Genomic DNA, 21,456 nt, shown 5'->3' with positions numbered 1-21,456 from the left:
CCCACAGCTCTTGCGGTACCTGCACACGGAAGGTCTGAGCCATCTCCTTGTGCACCTCGTAGGGGAACGTCCCCAGGAGAGTTTCTGCCGTTGCCTCACCCCCTCCCTCAAGGACAAGAGACACAGGGAGCGGGTCAGGCTCGAGCAGGGCGCCAGCAAAAGGGCGCGCTGAGGCTGACCCCGGGAACCCTTCCCCACCTCCCCGAGATCCTTGGAAAGGCCAGCAGTTGCCAGGGGCAGGACGGGGCCGAAGCCAGAAAGCCATGACCATCCGTGGCAGGGCAGCCAAAGAGCCAACAGAGCTGCCTGTCTGGCCAGCAGCAGAGCCCTCGCCGTGCCTGCGGGCTGCGATCCTGCTCGGGAATGAACGTGAGCCCACGGGCAGCAGGGCGAGGTGCAAGTGTTTGTACAAAGCCTCTGGGCTCCACCGCCTTTCCCAAACCGACAAATAAACACCAAACTCGTTCGTTTTGATGAGAACGCCTTTAAAAAATTACACTTGAGGCACAAGATCAGCTGGGGACCTAAACCAACTTCTCTGGGGAACTTTTAAGCTTGCTTTGGGCCAGGAGAGCCCCAGGCTGCAAGCGTGGCATCCCAGTGTGCGCTGGCAGGGAGGGGGAGTCCTCCCCACCCCCCGGGCTCTAAATGATCCCTGAGTCAGTTTTTGTTCTGGGAACACACCACTTAACGCTGACATTTCCCTCTCTCCCCCTTAATCCCTTTTAAAACCTGATTCTAGTTAACCAGATGCTTCTCCCACTAACAGATGCCCACCAAAGGCAGCAAGAAAAAAGCCATCAAGAACTTAAGATAACTTATCTACCGTCACATTGGGGAGCTCCACCCTGCGAGTGGGGGAAGGTCAAGGCGTATCCGTGCACTAAACAGGTCAGAAAACAGTTGCGTGTCAGCTCATCCCGTCCCCAGCACGGTCAGCAATACCGCACCGCAGGCGCGCGCCCCGCAGACCGCAGCACCGGGCGTGTTCACGTCGATGCCCCTTCTTGTTGGCTCCACAGGAAGGCTGAAAAGTTTCCTATTTCCAACAGGATAATCACACACCCCCCCGGGTTTGTGTCTCGATTGAAGAGAGGATTTAGCTTTGTGTGCTCGCTCTCCTGAGATCCTCTGCAGAGGGAGGGCTTAAAATGGGGGGATTTGGTTAAATCCCCCTGTGGATCCCTGTTGTGAGTGATCCCAGCGTGATCCCAGATCTCTGGTCTCCATTTCGGCCCCCGGACGGTGCCTTTCACGCAGGTTTAGCCAGACTCCACAGCACAAACCCAAGCGCAGCGGATCGCAGACCCGCTCTCCCAGGAGATCAGGGCCATCTTTCCCCATCGGGGCCACCACGGCAGCAAACCCACCCCGAAGGGCGAGGACCTGCGACGCCAACGCACGCGAGCACGAGCGATGCCGATCATGAACCACAGCGGGGAAAACCTTCCGTGATGGGAGTTTGCTGTGGACGAGGTGGGAAGGGGATGCTTATTCCTGCGGTTCTAAAAGTCAGGTGGGGACAACAGCGGGTTCAGGCATCGGCGTGGTGCCCCCTCGGTCTGTGCCGTGGCATTTGAGCCGGTTTCTGGTGCAGGGGGTGAGCGGGTGAGCCCCTGGGCATGCCTGAGCAGGGAGGCGGGCGGGCTGCTGCTCCCCATCCTTTCCTTACCGGGCCCGGGTGGCTTTTCGTTCCCGCTGGCAGCAGGAGATAAAAGGTTCGAGGGAAGGAGAGCCCCGGGACGGACACCTCTGCCAGCCTCGGAGGGCAGCCGGGAGGTGCCGTCCCTCCCCGTGAGCAGCTTTGGCGGCTCTCAAGAAATTCAGGAAGGGGTTTTCTTCTCGAGTACAGCCCCTGAGCCATTTTCTCACCACTTCCCTCCCCTCAAAGCTCCCTTCCCCAGAAGGGGGTTCATTACTGCGGGCCAAGCCCTGCGCGCACGCCGGTACCTGCATTTGGGGGGTGTTTGCCCCCCCCGCGGTTTCGCAGCGAAGATCGCGGCTTTCGGTTCTCATCCCCCCGCTTTGCTGCCGCAGGTGCCTTTGTGTCTGTCTCAGTGACAGGGAATAAATAAACTGTATTCAAAAGCCCCCCAGGGCGTTTCCAGCCTTCTCTGCCGATTTACTTTCACGGCCCCTGGGTCCCCTGTGCTGGGGGAGCGGTCTGGGGGGGTCCCCGCCCTTGGGGTCAGTGGGGGGCCCGTGCCCACACGTGCGGGTCCCCTGTGGTGGGTGGGCTTGGGGGGGTCCCTGCTCGATAACTGGGGTTGGCGGCGGGGTGCAGCACCCGGACACTTGGGTCCCCTGGGGGGGAGGCTGGGGGGTCCCTGCCCTACATCCAGTGTCAGTGGGGGACGCAGGACACAGGCGCCCGGGTCCCCGGCCCCCCCTTACCCCCCTCCCCCCATGTCCCCCCCCCGGCCCTGGCCGCCCTCCCCCGGCCGCAATACGGGGGGCACCCCCCCTTCCCCTCCTGCCTCCTCACCGCCCCCCCGCCGCCCGCCCCGCCGTCTGCCGCAGCGCCGGGGGCTGGCGGCCGTTCCCGAGGGTCTCCTCCCGCTCCCCGGCGCGACCACCCTCTTCCCCCGACACGGCCGGACCGGCGCTGCCGGCACCCGGCGCGCTCGGGGCGTTGATCGGCCTGAGCAGGTCGGTGCCGCCGCGCGCCGCCCCGGAGCAGCCGCCGCCGGACCCGCCCCCGCGGGAGAGCAGCGCCGGCGGCACCGGGACGGCGACTCGGCCTCGGCCGCCGGCACCGAGGAAGACGCCTTCGCCGGCACCCGCCGCCCGCGGCCGCTGTCCCTGTCCCGCAGCCGCCCCGGCCCGTCCCGCCGGACTCGGCGCTGGGGGGCCGCGGCCGGGCGGCCCCGGGGGGGCCCTGAGCGTCCGGCGGCCCCGGCCCCGCCCGGCGCATCCTTACGGCTGAGCTGGGTACGGCGGGGAAGGGGAGGGGGGGGCGGAGACGCCGGTGCGGGGGAGCGCGTGCTGACGGCGGTACCGCGGCGCGCCGCTCCCCGCGTCTGTCTGTCCGCCCGCGGCCCCCCCCGGAGCCGCCACCCCCCGCCCTGCGCCCGGGCTTGGCCGGCGGCGGGAACCCCCGTGTCACCGGGACCCCCCGTCAAGGGACGCCCCCCCGGCGCCACCCCCGGCAGCGGCGGCCGTTGCGGTCTTGGGCGTCCTCGATGGTGGTGGAGGAGGAAGGGGGGGCTCCACACCCACTCCCCAAAACTTGGGGGGCGGGGGCTGCCCCTGAGACCCTTGCCCCCCCCCGAGGAGGGCGGCATCCCCACCGTCTTCCCCCCCCCCCCCTCCCGCTACCCCCCCTCGGCGCTTGGGGTTACTGGGGGGGCGCGGGTGCCCCACGGCGGTGGCGGGGGAGTGGGGGGTCCTGAGGACAGGGGGCCCTCTTTCTGTGACCCCCCCCCCACGTTGGGGACCCCCCCGGGGATATGCGGGGAAGCCCCCCCGTTTTGAGGACACTTGGGGGGATCCCCCTGGGGTTTGGGGGAGGAGGGGTTCCCCCCGCTCCTCCCCCACCTCCCTTTTTGGGGCATTTTGGCTTTTTTTAAGGTGCTTTTTTCGGTGCCGCTGCTTTTCGGGGGGAGAAAAGGTGGATTTGGGGCAGGAACGGTTTGGGGGAGAGGCCCCCGGCAGCCGGGACCCCCACGACCCCCACGAGGACCGGGGCGGCCGGGCCTGGACAGGAGACTGTGGGGTGTGGGAGATGGGTGCGGGGCGTCCCAGCTGTCCGCCCGCCCCCGCGGCGCGGCTTCGGGACGGGGCTGCGTGTGTCCAAGTGTCCCCCCCCGCCCCGCGAGGTGCCTTCACCCCTCCCCCAGCCCCCACCCGCTGGAATCGGGGGAAAAGGGCCAAAATCAGGAAAAATCGACCCAAAAGGGCCGAGGGGCGGCCCCCCCCTCCTCATAAACCCAGCGGCGCCTCCAGCTCCTCGCGGCAGCGAGCGGGGCCGTGTGGGCACACGCGTGTGCAGTGGGGGGGGGCTGTCGCACGGGGCCCCTCACCCGAACCCCCGCGGGATGGGGTGGGGGTGGGGTCACACGGGGGGTGCACGAGACCTCGCGTGGGGTAGTCGCATGGGCGAGGGGGCACATGGGGCTCCCAGAGGGATCCCACTGGGGAGAGGGGGTCACACGGGGGGGGCACAAGGGCCTCGCACGAGAAAGAGGAGAGAGACTATGAGAGAGAGGAAAAGAGAGATCACCGCCCTTGGATCCAGCCATGTGAGCTGGCTGTAGAGTTGGTAAACCGCTTGCAGGGCTGCTCCTCCGGTAAATGGGGGGGTGGGAGCGCGCACCAGCATCGCAAGGGAGAAGGTCTAAATACTTTAGGGCATTTGCATGCGAGATAGGAGAGGGTGGTAACATCCCTCTTGTCTCCCCCCTCCACTTGCTTCTCACTGGGAACGCCTGCACACTGTAGTCCTAGATTGTTCTCAAAATGAGTCGGTGGTCCCCCAAGGGGTGTCTGGTGGTCGTGATCCCCCCTAGTTGTGGTGTCCGCTGTATGACCCCGCTCTGCACAAGCGTGGTTCACGCCTTGCAAAGTTGTTGCACATGTAGGCTGGCCCCAAGGAAAAGGTACCATGCGGCCTCCGCAGGACTTCTCTCTTCCTCCAGCCAGAGCAGTAAATCACACCAATGAAGGCACAGCAAAGGTATTGTTCTCTTCCCAAGGCCCTTATCTCTTGCCAGACTTGCAGGCCTCTGTAGCACCCATCCCCTCCTCCAGCCAGAGTTGTCAAACAAGTTGTTTAAGGCATACAAAGACCCTGTGACTTAAACTCTTGTTTGTATGTCCCCTAAGTCACCTGGGCCAGTTGGTAGTTCCAGGTCCTCGTCAGTAGTGGTGATTTTTACAGAGCGGATAGAGGGAGAGGAAAGAGAAGAGGCAGAAGACAGTAATCGAGTGACCATGCATGGCACGATAGCCATGCCGAGCATCATCAATACAATCTCAATCAACAAAGTGATTCCAATGTGTGTCTCCATTTTCCCCACCCCGTGAGTCCCAGAGATTTTAATCTGGATGTGATCCTGGACCCAGGAGCCAGTCCATCAAACCAGTCTTTTGGTTGCATTGATTGGAATAATTCAGCCATTCCGTCCGCAGTCTCCTTCATCTTTGCACGAGCTTCGTCTATAGAGGTAGAGGCGTTGTGGATTGTAACACATCATTCTCCTTCGCTGAGATGTAACATTCCACATGCTCCTTCAACAATAGCATGTTTAGTGCTAACCTATTTTGAAGGGTCATTTTAGAGACTTGTTGTACTTGCTGATTCAAATCTCCAAAAGCATATCTGGTCCAATTGCTCAGGACATGCATCTGCTGGGTTATGTTTTCCAGAACAAATTGATGCCTCTTAAGGTTCTGTAAAATTTAAAATGGTTATTTGAGGTATAGGAGACATATTGCAGGTAGGGTCCTGTTTTCTCCAGCCCTTTGGAGGGGTATCCTCAGCAAGTACACATGCCTTGAATTAAGGTCCTTGATCTTGCCCCCCCCACACACACATTCTGACAAAACCTTGTATTAAGCATTAAAATTCTTTTCTCCACAATCTACATAACTGATTAATTAGATTAACAAGATACATAAGTTCCCTCCCCAAAACACCTTGTGCGATGACGATAAATGCATGTTATAAAGATACATAAACAAATGATTGCACAAGTGATTAATAGGTCTAGTATCAGCATTCATTTAGCATTCTGTCATCCGGTCCTTTTCCTCTGCGTAGTTCCTGAAAGAGAGAAGAGAGCAGGACTCGGCCCAGCACAGAGCCAGTTGTTAAAAAGGAGGAACAATCCACCGAGTATCGATCTTGTGCTCTTTGCCATGGGCATCGGTGGTCCCGATTAGCTTCTTACCTGGGAAAATGCCGTTATGGGCGGCAACCTCTGGAGTGCTGACATTTGTGCCCCAGTGTCCACAACAAAGGTAACAGGAGTTTTAAAAGGGCCAAGGGGAAAGGTGATCATCATATCTCCTCACTTATTCTCGGTGAGCCCTCTTACGTGTATCCATTGGCCGTCCCCCGGCCCCCTCACTGGGGACGGCACCACAGGTTTCCCGGCTCTGAAACGGTTAAATCAGTAGGTCTTGGTTCGGGAGGGGCTGAAGGGGTCAGGCCACCGGGTCCCTCAGGGGGATTACCTTCTGGGGGTGGCTCTGGTCCCTTAACCCTATCTCAGTTACGTGTTAAGCTTTCCAAATGGCTGGTAGGTAACGCGTCCATTATTTCTCTAGGAATTCCCTTAGAGATCCCCCCTGCCCACAAGCTGTATTCAGTTTCTGTTTCTTGGGGTCCCCGGGAATATTTTTTGCTGAACTTTTGCCAAATCTGTAAAGGAGTGGGGGATCGTATGAGTGGTGACTTGTGCTCCCCCCTGCCCATCATTCGTTGTCTCAGTTTTAATCAAGGGGCGCAATAGTACTTCCCTTTTGTCTGGGTAAAGCCTCCCCCTTAGTTCATCCAACTCCCCGGAGGGATACAGAGGGTATTTTTCTCTTCGGGCATCAGTTTGAGTCAGTTGTGTAAATTCTGGCTCCCTCCGGGTGGATGATTCCCAGTCTTTAAGTTCTAACTCCTCCGGGAGAAGTTTTTCTCCTTCAAAGGATCCCGCTAAGGTGGTGTGAAGCCGTTGGTTAATTGCCCTTTCGGCAGCTAATTGCTCTCTTTCACTTTCTAGCTGTTCCTGTATGCCTTTGATCAGGTCTTGTCCAGATTTAACTGTTTCCTGCTCTTTTTGCTGATTTGTTTGCCTTTGCTTTCGTGCAGCCAGCAGAGCAGGCACCCAAAACACCACAGACCAGCACTTTCCCTTTTCCAAGCTTGAATTTTCGTTCCTTCGTCAAGACCGTAATCTGGTCCACTACAGCTTGGGGTCATGCCAATTATTATGTGTCCAGGTCATAGCGGGAGGGGAAGGACGAGCGTTGTAGCTCTGCAGTTTCTCTAGGAGAGGACTACAATCCACAATGGACTCCCCCAGGGGGGTCCTATTTTTTGAATTCATCATTGTCCCTCAGAGGGATGATATCTTCCTCCCCGGCAGACTCCCTTCTGAAGAGAACTCGCTCTTACTTGAGTCTGGGCGCCACCGGTTACTTTACTCTTAGCAAGGGATCCTGCCGACTGCGCCAATTTAATGTTATGACCTGGTCGCAAATAGTTCATAAACCCCTTGGAGTAAATTAAGGTGAAACGACACCAAATAACTGGTATGAAATTAAGAACAATTTATTAATACAGGGAAAGTGGCATGGTGGTTAAGTGTCTTGGGTTTCTAAAGGCATTGAGAAAAGAGAGAAAAGGAAAAAAGAAAAAGAGAAAGAGGACAGAAAGTATGAGAGAGCGGAAAAGAGAGTTCACCACCCTTGCACCCCAAAAAAACAAACACTGAAGGATTCCCAAAAACCAAACCATGATGCACTCTGCTCCAGGGCAGCATGGCGAAGCGCTCTGGAAACAAGTCCCCGGGGTGGGACTCTCTCTCTTTTTCCCCAAGACCCTTCTGTGTCCATCTGCATATGCCCTGCCAAGAGCCCAGGTTCTTAAAAACATGACAAAACTTGGCTAGTTTTGGCCACATGCCCAACACCCATGAGACCATCTTCCTGAGCAAAAAACATTCAACATTACGCTGCTGCTGCTGCAACTTCTCAGTGAACTCGGTACGCACATAAATTTGTGGACTGTGCATAACGTGTGTCCAGATAAAACACTGACACAGATGTGGCGTTTACCTGAGTCTTACTATTTGGTACCTGGGTTGTCCCTGTCTTTCTGTAAAAGGTTCTTAGCAGATGTGCATGCTGAGAAAGTCATGTATGAAATTGAAAACCCAGCAGAGATGTGTTTGGTTTGGGGGTGTTGTGCAGGGGTTTTGAAGTTAAAGAGGGAAGGCGAGAAAGACATCAAGACGTAAGAGAATGTTGGTAACATGTTTGACAGCGTTTTTAATTCATTTTTCTTTGAAGAAATACATGTCAAGTGCTCTTTAGCAGTTCAGTATCTTACACTGGGGCTCCTCTGAAATTTCTGGAGTCATAAGGGCAAATTATAGCTAGTCTGGTATGTTATCTCGGAAGCAGTTCTTCTGAAGTTCCTTTAGTTACTAGACACACGCAGTTGACAGAAAACAACTCCCTCTTACTAACCTCAAGGACTTCACAGGGAAAAGAAGCCTGAAGGCCTAAAATAACCAGTTAACTTCATGAGTAACTTAAGAGACTCTCTAAGCAAGTTGAAAAAACAGGAAAATTCAAAGTGTGTCAAAACTCTCCTCTCAGTGTACTGCTGAGGCACACTTCAGCATCACTCCAAAGAGCTTTTAGACAATAGCTTTGGCTTCTGGTTTAAGAAGTTGAGTACAGACACTAAGCTCGTATTTATCAATTGTCACAACCCAAAAATCACTTCTCAAATATGGCTGTTCATAAATTTCAAATGTAACACAACAATTCCAACAGAACTGGCCAAGCCGTTACCTAAGAAAATATGTTCTCTCAAAATACATCTACATTCTGGTGACCTAACCATTTGGTACTTTTTAACCAGAAATCCGATATTCACATGTATTTTATTTAACCGAAAGCAAATTTCAAACCACAAGCTGCCAGTTAACATCACAACAGACTGTCTACTCTCCGTGGCTAGACCTTTAAACATGCGAACGCTGAAGAGCAAACAAGGAATTATTTTCACATGCAGACAGGTATCTCTGTGAAAGGACACGGTTCCTCCAGTGTTTGACTAGTATTTTCATTGCATCCAAAATATTAAAGTGGCATATGAGTCAGTGCCTAAACACTATTAACCCTTAGCCTTCACACTCTCCCCCAGTCTGCAAAACTTGCAAAGAAAGCCAGTGCCACAGTTCTGGAACGTGGACACTGCCCGTCTGAAGCTGAGGGCCAAGCCTCTACCGCAACTGGAAGCGACAACTGCAGAGAGAAACTGAGCTCGCTGAGCAAACAGAGGGCAGCTAAAGCGCATTCTCTGGGCACCACTCAGGTATCCAAAGGCTGCCACAAATACCTGATCCAGCTGCAAGATGCCAGTTGTTCTCCCCATCAGCACAGCATGAGGGCAAGTTACCCCAGCTGCAGCACATCCCAGGCTCTGTCCACAGCTCACAGAACGCACAGATCACAATTCTCCGAGTCCTGCTAAAGTATGACCTATTTTAAAGGTTGACATCATCTGCCAAGGCATTTGTCCTGTGCTTTCAGGATACTTCCGTGTCCCTGCACCCAGCCATGGGGAGGGGGCAGCAAAGCTGCACCCCAGCGCCGAAGCAGCAGCTCCTGAAGGATGCTCAGCTACAGCCTCTCCTCTCCCTGGGGAAGTCTTGGTACCCGGAGCTGCACTGAATGCCGTGCCTTCTCTATCCCCCTACAAAGGGCACAGAAGGTGAGACCAGTCCTGCTTTTGATGTTTCCCCCATCCACTTTCCCATCAAGAAAAGCCAGAATTACAGATTTAATGGCACAGATAGGTGCCCACCTTTACAGTGGCTAATGGTCTCATTTAAGTCACCTTAGGAGCTCAAGGGCTCACACCTTTTACTGACTGGCCATGAGACTCACCAAATACTGCAAGGTATCGACTCTTAGCATGGCAGCTTCATAGCTGGTTGTGGAACCACAAGTGGAGAGAAAAAAACCCCAAGACTACAAAAAACAGCCAGCAATAAAGTCTGGAAATAAACACAGTGTGCATTGCTGTGTTTAGAGATCTTCCCAGGTCGTTCCTAGCACAGCCGCTCTCAAACCTCTCACTGCTCCTTGGTGTGGCCAGGCTCTTCTGCAATGCTGGGAGTGCTGGCATTTGCACATAATTTGCAGGCAGATGGTTATGGATAGATCCTGGGACCAGTGGGAAGCCTATAAAAGTCAAGGAGTAGTCCAAACTTAATAGACAGATTGTGCAAAGAACAGTTAAAAAATACATTTTCTCTGGCAGCCTTCCCTGTAAGTCATTATTTGCCCACCTCATCAATGGCAACAGGGTCTCCACTCATCTCTGTGTGGTGGAACAAAGATGCAAAGACATTAAGAACAGCAAAAATAAGAGTTCCTTTTATCTGTGCCAGAGAATGAAGGCAACACATGAGAAAGTGGCACCACTCAAGCACGAGCTAAGATTTTTGGTCCTTACTTCTTTTCCCAACACATTCTTTTCATAGCAAGAAACAAACACATCAAAGTCAGCATTTTTTTAAACCTCTGAGACTAACAAGAAAAATTACTTAAGCTTTAATGAAGACCTGAGATCATCAGGGAGTCTTGTTAATACTTAAAGACCTGTTCTGGGGTAACTTGTACTGGTAGGGTAATCAATGAGACACGACTGTAGGGGATACAAGCAAGGAGATCCTGAAGTCAGGTACCCTGCATTCAGCTGGGATGTACCAGCCAAGCTGGAGAAATTTCACAGGCTTCAGGGACATTGCTAGTCTGGCAAAAAATGGCTGGTAAATTGTTTTTACTTTATTTATATTTAACAATATTGTGTCCAGCTGTCAGGAATTTGTTTCTCTGACTATGGCTCCACAGGTCACTACGCTCTGCAGAGTGCTATGGCAACTAAAACAAGACAGAAGGTGGGTAGGAACTAGTGACAATTTCGGAACAAATCTGATTAAAACATATGAGGATACTCATCACAAAGTCTTACGTGGTGGTGATGCCAAAAAAGCTACCCATCGTAGACAGAAAAATCTATAGATACACCTGGAGCAGGACATGCAAAATCCCCGCCAAAAGATCACAGTCCGAGCAGCAGGCAGCCTTGCCAAACCTGTGCTCCCCACACCTCGTGGCTGATTCGGCCCTGTCACAGTTTAAAGCTGGGCCAGCTATTAAACCTGTGGCAGATGCTCTCTGTTAACCCTCCCCCCCACACCCAAAGGGAAAGGGAAAAGGGAGAGAGACTTATGGGTTGGAAATTAAAACAGTGTTAATAAACTATAATAATGAAAAAGAGTGTAATAATAATATTGGAATAATCAAATATATACAAATATACACAAAACCAAGATCGAGAGCTTGGAAATCCTCCTCAGGCAGAGTTGCTCCCCCCAGCACAGGCAGAGGGGAAAATGCAGTAGCTCCCCTGCCATCACATCTGCAGGCTTTTAACTGGAGAATTGGCAAAGCTGGTACCAATCAGTGGGAGACAGGAGGGCCCCTCCCTCCTGGGCCCCACCTCCAGGAGGCAGTGGGTTAGTGGTAAATAGGAAAGTGAGAATGACGTGTATGGGATGGAATACCTCGTTGGTCAATCTTGGGTCACCTGCCCTGTCTGCTCCTCCCTGCAGGTGCGACCCCCCTTCGGCTCTTCACTCATAAGCAATGAGGAATTTAGCAGTGACCTTGGTTTCTCTAAGACTAATTGGCCTGGTTTGGGCCAAACCAGGACAGGCCCCCTCCCATCACAAAGGGATTCTTTCATTTGAGCACAGGGCATTGAAGAACTGTTGAAAATTGTGGGCAGGAAAGAACTAATGTTGTGTCTTTTCACCACAATCATCCTGATTGTACTGACACAAGGGTTCCTTGCAAAGGATGAAGATTAGGTACCCCTGACAGGTTCTCCCAGCAGATTCATGAGAAGGAGAGGTCTGTGCAGCTAAATCAGTATAGACATAAAATCCAAGGTCCAAGGAGGCAAATCTCTTGCCAAGTTTGTATTTGTCCTTCAGATGGAAGCTGGTAATACAAAGCATATAATGCTGCAACAAAAACCTGGCCAAACAGCAAAGTCTAAGACAGTAACAACAGGGCACTTCTGGTTTTGACTCCTTCCTGCGTGAATTGTCGAACAGAATGCAGACGAGTCATCTCTAAACAAATTGCTACTTCATGGGATAACTGGTCCCAGGGCACAGACAGGCTTCCTGACCTGGATTAGCTCTGTTCTTCAGGCAAACGCACCTGAGCGGCTTCCCAACCCCCTTGCTTCCAGCCCTACAGTCCCTCCCCTTCAGCCTCTCTCAAACCCACATGACTCCCCCAGGAGCTGATTCAACTCCCCAAGCCAGCGGAAACCCACCTGCCTCCCTTTTTTTGGTCTCTTTCCTGCCAGGTGAACTAACCACGCCGGCCCAGGCCTCACACTGAGCGCCAGAGCTAACGCAAGGTAAGCGGCAAGACAACCAGGAGCAGGGGAGGGAATCGCCCTCTCGGGCAACAGTGAGCTGTTACCTCAGCTCAGCCCATCCTGCGAAGTCACAGCTGTAATTAACAGGAATTGAACGACTAAGAATGACGCTAAAAATAATTGGGTTCCACATTCTGGTAGGAGGCATGATACCAAAACACGACAGAGCTACAGTTTTAGAAAGCAATGCTTTGATAAAGGTGATGGTAAACAAAAAGATGTGAAACAAAGGCAAACAAAAATCCCTAAGCAAGGCATGGATTATTGGTTAAGGAAACCACAGTCACAGAAACTAAACCCAGTAGTACTTCCTCAGAACAGTAACAATGGGATGGCAAAAACATCCACCCCTCTCTGCCTGCCTGACAAGCTTCAAAAGACAATTAAAGCTGAAATAGAGAGCCTTCAAAACATAGACATCTATTCCTAGCAAAGTCAAAAGGAGCTTCAAGAGCTGCAAGGTCAATCAAGAAAGGAAGACTAAAATGCCTATCAAAAAGCACACAACTAAAAGGCCCAGTTTCAGCATTTCAGAAGCAGCAAAGCTGTAGAAGAACTGATGCCTTACTGGATCACCCCAGGGAAGAGGAGCAAGGGCGCACACGTGGAAAGAAGAGATCTGTGTGTAGGACTCTGCAAACTGGGAGTTCATCAAAATTCAGGTTCATCTGTTCTGGACACGTTCTCTTCCAGCAACACACAGGAGCACTATCAGAAACCAGAGACTCCGAAAGACAGCTGAGAGCACAAAGCAGTAACAGTCACCAGGTGTGCCCTAGAGATACCCACAGAATCCAAGAGTTTCAGCATGAGGCAGCTGAGCTGGGAGATACAGGACTTCCCTCACCAAGACCAACTCCCATGCCAAAGGGCTGGGGAGCAGAAAATCAGGCTTTTTCTGTTTTTAAATGAGACCTCAAGCAAAGCGCAGCCTACTGAGTTCTATGTCTTCATCTGTTAACTGTCTGAAGCCATAAATGATGAAAAGAACTGAAATAAGGCAGACATGGTATAACAGATACCTTTGCAGGAACGATAATCTCACTAATTATCACAACTAGCTGACGATGTCTGTGACCGTAACGTTCCTCAGGCAGAAACACTCTGTATCCCGTGGTGGTACCCGGTGAAGGGCTCTTTAAGCTGCTCTCAGGAGCTACTCGCCTTTACTCTGAAAGCAGAAATAGCTTTTCATCACTGGGGGCTCCCACTCAGATACATAACCACGAGAGCAAACTCAGAAGGAATCTAAGTGCCCTTGGCACCTACACCGTCTGCAGTCCGTTCCGCAGCTCGACTGCGTGAGGTGTGAAGAACCACGTCCCTTTGTTTCCTTTCTATCTGCCAACGGAGAATTCCAGTTAAAGCTCTCTGTTCCTTGCATTATGAGGTGCAAACCACAATGCCGCCTTCTCTCCTGACACAAGGGCTCCTTGCAACGGAATCTTCTCTCCTTCTCTTCACTCATGATACCACAGATCTCTTTCAAGCTGCCTCTGAATTCTCCTTCCATATCACCTCAACTGCATTTCCTTTGCTTCATTTACAGCCCATTCCTCCTTGTCCTCAACACGGTGCACGGGGAGGAGTGAAGTGCCCTTGACAAGCTGTTACGCTGTCAGAGAAGGAAACTGATTTGTTGCTCCTTTCGCACAGTCCCCTCTTTGTTGTCTTGTTTTTGTTGTGATTGCCTGAATACAGGTGAACTATTGGATAATTGCTTGCTTTGAGTATTGTTGTGTGTGGGAATGGAAATTTAACTCATTAGTTAAAATAATGTGATTTAATTTCTAAATGAAAGTAATGAATTTTGAATTTGATGGAATTTTGCTTTGCTCCTCCTCCCTCTTCTTATCAATTCTTCACCATCCTACTGTGACAAACCACGTTGCTCTGGGGACACGGTTGAACCGTGCGGGGCCGGTGGGGCTGGTGCACATTCTTGGACCACAGACACACTTTCCTTTTTGGAAACCAGCCTGACTGCGTTCAGCACGAGCAGTTGTTTTCATGATTCCTGCTGCTTTTGTTGTGCCTGTTCTCGTCTGTATCCAGTGAGGGCCAGAGTTAGCAAACTGGGGTCCCTCTCCTGTTGTGGTGGTCAGGCAAGAAACCAATGCCTGACATCAGAGACAGCCATTCGTGCGTCAGGTGGCCTCACAGTTGAGTGCCTGGCCTCACTGCTGTCCTCATGAGGCACCTCCAGCAGTCGGGAGGAGGGGAGAGAGGTGGATGGTGCGTTCCGTGTCTTCCCGCTGGGATGCTGATGCCCTAAACCCCTCCGCCACGGAGCCAGACCCAGGTCTCTCTCTCAGGAGGCTGGAAGTTTTAACCCGTCCCGCCCAGCTCTGCCAGGTACGATAGCCTCGATTTTAGCAAGATTCAGCACAAGTTATGGTTTGGCCCTCAAAGGAAGAGAATACCCATGATTTCCACTCTCTTGTATGTCCTTTTCCAGTTTGGCAGAAGCCCTTCTGGCCACACTTGCCTACCAACCCGTGCCTGGAGGAACTACTGGCCAAACTGCCGTAAAGTCATCCCATTAAGTTCAGCCCTGACAAAGGGTGTGCTCTTTGCGGCAACCCCTCGGACAGCCGGGGTTTGCTCCCGGGTTTTCCTCAGGGCTGTTCTACACTGGGCACTGCCAAAGGACTTGTCTGTGGTGTGAAGGATCAAAAACTGGGAAACACCAGAATGTGGGAGCTTTCCAGAGCTGTTTCCGCAAGTACTGAAGATCCAGTTCTGCAAGGAGCTGAAGCGAACCCTGCATGTCAGTGGGAGTTTTGAGTAGTATTTTCTCCGCGTCAGTGTTGGAGTGAGTCCGAGAAGGGCAATGAAGCTGATGAAGGGTCTAGAGCACAGGTGGTACGAGGAGCTGCTGAGGGAACTGGGCCTGGTTATTCTGGAGAAAAGGAAGCTCAGGGGAGACCTTATCGCTTCCTACAGCTACCTGAAAGGAGGTTGTAACGAAGTGGGGGTTGGTCTCTTCTCCCAAGCAACAAGTGATAGGACGAAACAGCCTCAAGTTGCGCCAGGGAAGGTTTAGATCGGATATGAGGAAAAATTTCTTCACCGAAAGGGCTGTCAAACACGGGAACAGGCTGCCCAAGGAAGTGGTAGAGTCACCATCCCCGGAGGCATTTAAAAGACACATAAATATGGTGCTTAGGAACATGGTTCAGTGGTGGGCTTGGCAGTGCTGGGTTAATGGTTGGACTTGATGATCTTAAAGGTCCTTTCCAACCAAAACGATTCTATGATTTTGTGATCCTGTAACTCAGATCAGTTGCTGAAATGGTGAAATGCTGAACTGTCGCATTGCGCTTGTAATGGGCAGATCTCAAAGCGCTCAACAAAGTTCATTATGTATATCCGTGGGGTGGTTCAGAGATTAAGAGAAGGCTTCTGGACATGTATGTCTTCCTCTCACACTGTAACTGGTTCTTAACATGTCTCTTAAATAAGGCATCCACGACACACTGTCTTTGTGGATCTCACAAGATGTATTTTGCCTGTGCTGAACCACAGTTGTGTGTGGACAGCAAGGGAAGAAGGGATTTGCGCACGCTCAGCTATGGAGTTTTACCAAGTTTATTCCCAGTTTCTTCCTTGATGGTTTTGCTCTAGGGAGCCAACATGAACGTTATTGATGGTGACGTGGAAGAGCTCTTCTCGGCGGGGGGAAAAGCCGAGGGAGGACCAAACCCGGTGCACACTAGGCCTCGCCAATCCTGCGCCGAGCTGTGTGCAACCTCAGCCCTCCCTGCGGCCCCATGCCGGCTCAAAAACAAAACACACCTTCAAACCCCTCAAAAAGCACAGCAGGTCCTTGCGCTGCCCGTGCAGCACGAACAATACAAAGCTCTAGCTTCAGCCTCCCCGCGAGGGAGCCTGCGCTGCTTAAAACAGAATGAAGGAACCCAGGGGAAAGGGTTTTGCTGGATAAAAGGAGTTTTATCCAAAAAAAAAATATATACCCCTCGTGCTGGCAGCCCTTCATTCTGTTCTGCACTACACGGGAAAGACTAGTCGGTAACGGGGTAAAGCATGTTCTTCTCAGACAGCTGCAAACAGCAATTTGGTGGATTTTAGGCAACTAGCGATAGGACAAGAGGACACAGCCTCAAGCTTCACCAGGGGAGGGTCAGGTTGGACATCAGGAAGCATTTCTTCTCAGAAAGGGTCATTAGCCATTGGAAGGGGCTGCCCAGGGAGGTGGTGGAGTCACCATCTCTGGAGGGGTTTAAGAAAAGACTGGACATTGCACTTAGCGCCATGGTCTAGTTGACATGGTGGTGTCAGGGCAATGGTCGGACTCGATGATCCCAGAGGGCTCTTCCAACCTGGTTGATTCTGTGTGATTCTGAGGCTGCTAAAGTTTTGGTTAAGTGGCTTAAATGCAAGAAGGCGGCAGGGGACAGTGGCCAGGACAGCGCAGAAGCGCCCTGTGTTTGCCAATTCCCATCTCTTCCCCCTCTGGTCCCCAGTGGGAAGCTCCATGCAGAGTCATCTCGGTCTCCTTACCTTGTCATCAATGGTATCAAATTTGGTGAGGACAATCCCATCGATGAGCCGTGGTGTCTGGGCCATGGAGTGATCAGCCAGCGCCTTGTTGAACTTGACCTGAGGGAGAGAATTGATCCAAAAATCATGTTCATGGTGCTGCCGCTGTCCGAATCTCCGATAAAACCTCCAAAGCACAATTTTTTTCCCCTCGATCTTTCAGGAAACAAAGCCCCGACACTCACCAGCTGATCCACAGCCTCATTTCCCACCAGCGCTTCCCCAACGAACAGGACCAAGTCGGGAGCGTTGACAGCGATGAGTTTGGCCAGCGCCGTCATCAACGGAGTGCTGTCCTGCATGCGGCCCGCCGTGTCCACCAGCACCACGTCAAAGCCCTGGTTCCGAGCTGGGAAGACGAGGAGACAACCTTAAGCAGGACGCTCCCCCAAAACGGCATCTCCCGACGGTGGTTTTCCGCCGTCCGTAAGAGATGGCCTCCACGGTGATCCCCGCGGCGTCCTTGCCGTAGCCCTTCTCGTAGAGCTGCACCATGGTTCGCCCGCCGTGGCTCTCCGGAGGGTGCAGAGCGTTGAGGCGATGGGTGTGGGTGCGGAGCCGCTCCACCACTCCCGCGCGGAAGGTGTCGCAGGCGGCGATGAGGACGCTGAAACCGTTCTCGATGAGCCAGAACGAGATCTGTAGGTGGCAACGGATCAAAAAAAAGCCACAGTCTGACCCCATCACCCCGGTCCCAGACAGCTAGGAGGACACAGAATTACAGCAGCCAGCTGAGGCCAAGCGCTGCTCTTGCTACCTCACAGGGTTGGACACACATTGCACGGACACAAACCCAAGCAAAGAGGCAGTTCAAGGAAAGGACATGAGGGAGGAAGGCCCCTGAGGGCTAACAGGCCACAGTCACTCCCACTAAGCCTACAGCAGCCCCCGCACCCTCACACCGCCCCCTGACAGGCTGCGGCCGCCGCACCAACCTCCGCCGCCGCGCACAGGCTGCGACTGCCAGGCGCATGCGCCCGCCGCCTTTTATACCCCGTGAAGCATCGCGAGAATTCAGTGAAATCTCGCGCAATCCCCTCCCCACCGCCGCACGCAGGGGGCGGGGCAGGGCGCGAGGCGCCGGGGCGGGGCGGGGCGGGCGTCTCCGCGTGGGGCTGGGCACGCGGCGCTAGGTGAGTGCGGGGCGGGAACCGGGGAGAGGAGGGGGGGGAACTTTGCCGTGGCGACAGCGGGCCGGGGTAGGCTGGGGGGGGGGAGCGTTGCCATGGCGACGGCGGGCCGGGGTAGGCGGGAAGGGGGGGGCAGCGTTGCCATGGCAACGGTGGGCCGGGGTAGGTGCTGCCATGGGAGGAGCCCCGAGGGTGACGAAGCGGGGGGTGAGCCCGAGGGGGCCGGGGGGCGCTGGGACCCAGCTTCACCTCAGCGTTGCCGCTCTGTCAGCGCCCCCCCCCCCATACCGTCACCCTCTTTAAAAGCCATTTTCTTGGCCGTTTTTTCCCCCCTCAGCTTCCTCCCTGCCTGCTGAAATATCTTCTTCTTGCTTTTCCCTCAGGTTTAGCATGAGAGCGGGCGAGGAAGGGGCGCAGCAGAGAGGAAAGGTAAGGCCTCGAGGCGCCGGCCGTCCCTGAAGGTGCTAAAACCCCCCTCGCTGGGCTTCGCTGTGTTCGCTCTCGGTTTTCATGAAGCCGGTGGGAGCCCAAAGCAAATGGAGGATCACAGCGTTAAATACAAACCTCTGATGTGTTTTAAGGGCTTGTTTTCCTCGTGCCACAGGTCCGCGTTACCTCAGAAGCCTGTCCCTTCCTAGGGTGGTTTTGACGAGCCGTGCGGGCCTGCTCCCATTGTGACTCCCACGGAGTCGGACAGGGAACAACTCATTAACATCCTTTTGGATTCTTCTAGCCCAAACGTAGCGGGTTTTAAACTGGAATGTAACGTCTGTCTTGTCCCAACATCTTGAAGCCGCTTAATTAAAAAAGGAGATGTGAATTACGCCCTCACTGGGGGTAGTTCTTCTCAGCGCTCAAAGCAGCTAAAAATAATTGATGAGCAATGACTTTGTACTTGCTCCTTGATATAATTTGAGGGGCATTTATATAAATTGAGGGGTAAATCTTCCAGCATTGAGCTGGAAGCACGCAGTTTTTACTTCCCTTAAAGTGTTCAGGTCAGGCGTGCTGGTGTAGCTTTACTTGTGTAGTAGCTGCTGAGCGTGGAGACAAAGGGCATCCGCACCTTTCCCCACCTCCTTCAGTGATGAGTCGGTGGAGAAAACATCTCATTCATTTCCCCAGGAGTGGTTCTGCAGGCTGGAGTCTGGCGTTGACAGAGCAGCATAGCCCTGTTGTGCGGGTTTTGTGGACTTACAGCAAGGTTTTTGTAAATACACGCTCAAGTGTGAGCCTCGGCGTTGATTTGGCGTACGCTTTGGTTAGGTGTTTGGTTTTAGCTGGGATACATCTTTGTATTCGGGGTGTTTTTGCAGCTGAGTGTGTCTTTATATGACATATGGGATTGTTGTGGTTAGGTTTATTCAGTGTTGCTGACTTGGGGCATCAAGATAACGGCTCCTTGCTGCAATCTGTCCCTCAAAGGTCTATTAACTGATAGGGTTATTTAAAAGGTAAATTAACTGATTTCTTTGGTGTGGAGGACTCTGTGCAGGAACTCTGTAAGCATATTATGTAATTTATTAACGTAATTTGTTAATGTAAGCCATTAATAAAGGTGATGAGAGACCAGGCTGTGAGAGGAGAAGGGGGCAGGCGAGCCAAGAACCCAGGGAGTTTGATGTTTACGCTCTCTCCGACTCCCTGTAGTCTAAATAGCTGGAATGTTCCCGAAGGCTCGAGGAGGAAGACTGGGGAGACGCTTCTTATCTTGTAAGTGCCCGTCGCTCCCTCTCCTTCACGGCAGCCACGCTCATGGCATGGCAGGGTCCCCTCGCTGCTTTTTTCCCCGCAGCAGTGGTGCCACGCGCTGAGGTAATGCTGTTTAATTTCGGTTACCTCGACCATGCCGGCGTGATTGATGCCCCTGGAGAGCAGAGCTTCTCCCCAGGCCTAAAATCTGGAGGTTAATATTTCTTAGCTGAATCTCCAAGACTTGTTCTTAAGAGAAATAAGCACTTTTTTGGAGACAGAAGACAACTAGATATTATTTCTGATGTTTTTTTGTTTTCCTTTTTGGCTATCTGCATTAAATAAGAATGAAGAGTGAAGTTCGTGATATTAGACAACTATTTCTTGGTAACTATAATTAGAAAGGGCGTTTTTTCCTGTGTTCAAAACGACTTTTGAAACGTCCTTAGTGCTTAAAAATTGAACTGATAACTCCTGTTCTGCTGTTTAAAGTAATGCAGACATGTAGGACGAGCGAAATAGGAACAGTGCTCAGGCAGGTGAACAAGCAAAATGAGGTAGGAGTTTATAAACAGGCTTGATATTAGAGACTGAGCAGATAATTCGCAACCGAAAGCTAATATAAACTTAAATTATAGCCGTAAACTCAGCTGGTTGAGAAGCTGGGGAGGGTTTTACCTCAGCTGTTAGACATGCTTCTTCGGAGGGGCTTGAGGGCAGACCTGGACAGCAGCGGGAGTTCAGCGTGTTGCTTTTCACCAACTTCCTTCTTAAATATTCCCGTTAACGAAGGTTACGGGCTTTAATCCCTAGCTCGTCTTAAAGCGTCTTTGCACCGTTAATTAACGTTTGGCTGGCATTGTGGAAGCAGCCTGTTCTTCCAGAAGAATCAGCTAATCCAAAATGAGAGATCTTACCCTACTAGAATTAAAAAAAAAAAGAGGTTTTTTTTTTTCCCCCTTGATGTTTTCCATCCTGACTGTGCTTGGTTGTATTCACTCAGGGCGAGTTTGACCTTACTGCTTGAGTGTCCAGTGGGTTCTCTGCAGTAAAATAATTTTGATTTTTTGAGGTGATGGGCAGCTAAGTGGTGTTTCAGGAGGCAGGTTGTGAAGACCAGCTCTCTGAGGTGTTATAATATTATTATATTATTATGTTGATATATTATCGTCGTACTTATAATTAAACATTTTCAGAAGCAGTCCGAAATGAAAGGCTGGCAAGCACCTGCGAGAGTCGCTGTGCCCTGTTTTCATCATCCCCCATCAAAAGATGACTGTTAGCTAGATTATTGGGGCCCCTTCTTAAACGATCCCTGCCAACGTTTGCAGCACAGCTGAGGTTTGTACAAGTTTCACCTGGCAGCCAGCACCTTCCCCGCCGCTTTGCCGCAGCGGAGCGATCGTGGGCATCTCATTTGGAGGACAAACCGCTCAGATCTCACCGAGAACCCCAGTAAGAAGCTGGGATTTTGGGCCGGCAGCTCTCACGCTGACGTCTGCCTACCAGAATTTTTACTGGACCATCATTACAATTAGCAAGAAAAAATGGATAAGGGTGCACAGTTCTGTCTGCTTTCTTTCCCTTTTAATATTTTGGAGAGGCAGAGTGGGAGAGGACCGTGTGCTGGCAGAGCTTTTGTACTTTATATCGTGGGCTGTTGAAAGAGTTCTCAGCCATGGGACTTCCTTTGCGAGATCCCACCGCCTGTGGGATACGGCGGGCTGGATCATCCTTCTCTCATCACCGGAGAATTAAATGCTCTCGGTGGCTTTTTGTAGCCAACAACAAGCTTTTTGTCTTTTTTCCCTCCTGCTGTTTATCCCAAGCAGCAAGTTTCGCCTCGGAAAGGGGGGGAGTGCCTGCTCCAAGATACGGGCT

The 21,456-nt window shown here is 52.4% G+C and overlaps 1 protein-coding gene across 1 annotated transcript; it reads right to left on the bottom strand.

The window, feature by feature from the left end:
- Positions 1–2,481: 2,481 nt before the first annotated feature.
- LOC137673380 (signal recognition particle receptor subunit alpha-like) lies at positions 2,482–19,731 on the bottom strand. Its single transcript, XM_068418134.1, has 5 exons — positions 19,723–19,731; positions 17,180–17,392; positions 16,939–17,103; positions 16,715–16,813; positions 2,482–2,802 (listed from the first exon to the last, which is right to left on the bottom strand). Exons 1-5 carry the CDS (start codon positions 19,729–19,731, stop codon positions 2,482–2,484), a joined length of 807 nt encoding a protein of 268 aa, XP_068274235.1.
- Positions 19,732–21,456: the final 1,725 nt, after the last annotated feature.

Source organism: Nyctibius grandis, chromosome 25 (genome assembly GCF_013368605.1).
Source record: "Nyctibius grandis isolate bNycGra1 chromosome 25, bNycGra1.pri, whole genome shotgun sequence".
Lineage (NCBI taxonomy): Eukaryota > Metazoa > Chordata > Aves > Nyctibiiformes > Nyctibiidae > Nyctibius > Nyctibius grandis.
This window is presented reverse-complemented; position numbering and strand designations above follow the sequence as displayed.

Bases quoted from the DNA above. Each gene is read 5' to 3' on its own strand.
- LOC137673380 (XM_068418134.1), bottom strand. The intron at 17,104-17,179 runs GGACGGCGGAAA...CTCGTCTTCCCA, and splicing joins CCGTGGAGGCCATCTCTTAC to GCTCGGAACCAGGGCTTTGA. The intron at 2,803-16,714 runs GTAAGGAGACCG...GCTGCGGGACAG, and splicing joins TTGATACCATTGATGACAAG to GGACAGCGGCCGCGGGCGGC.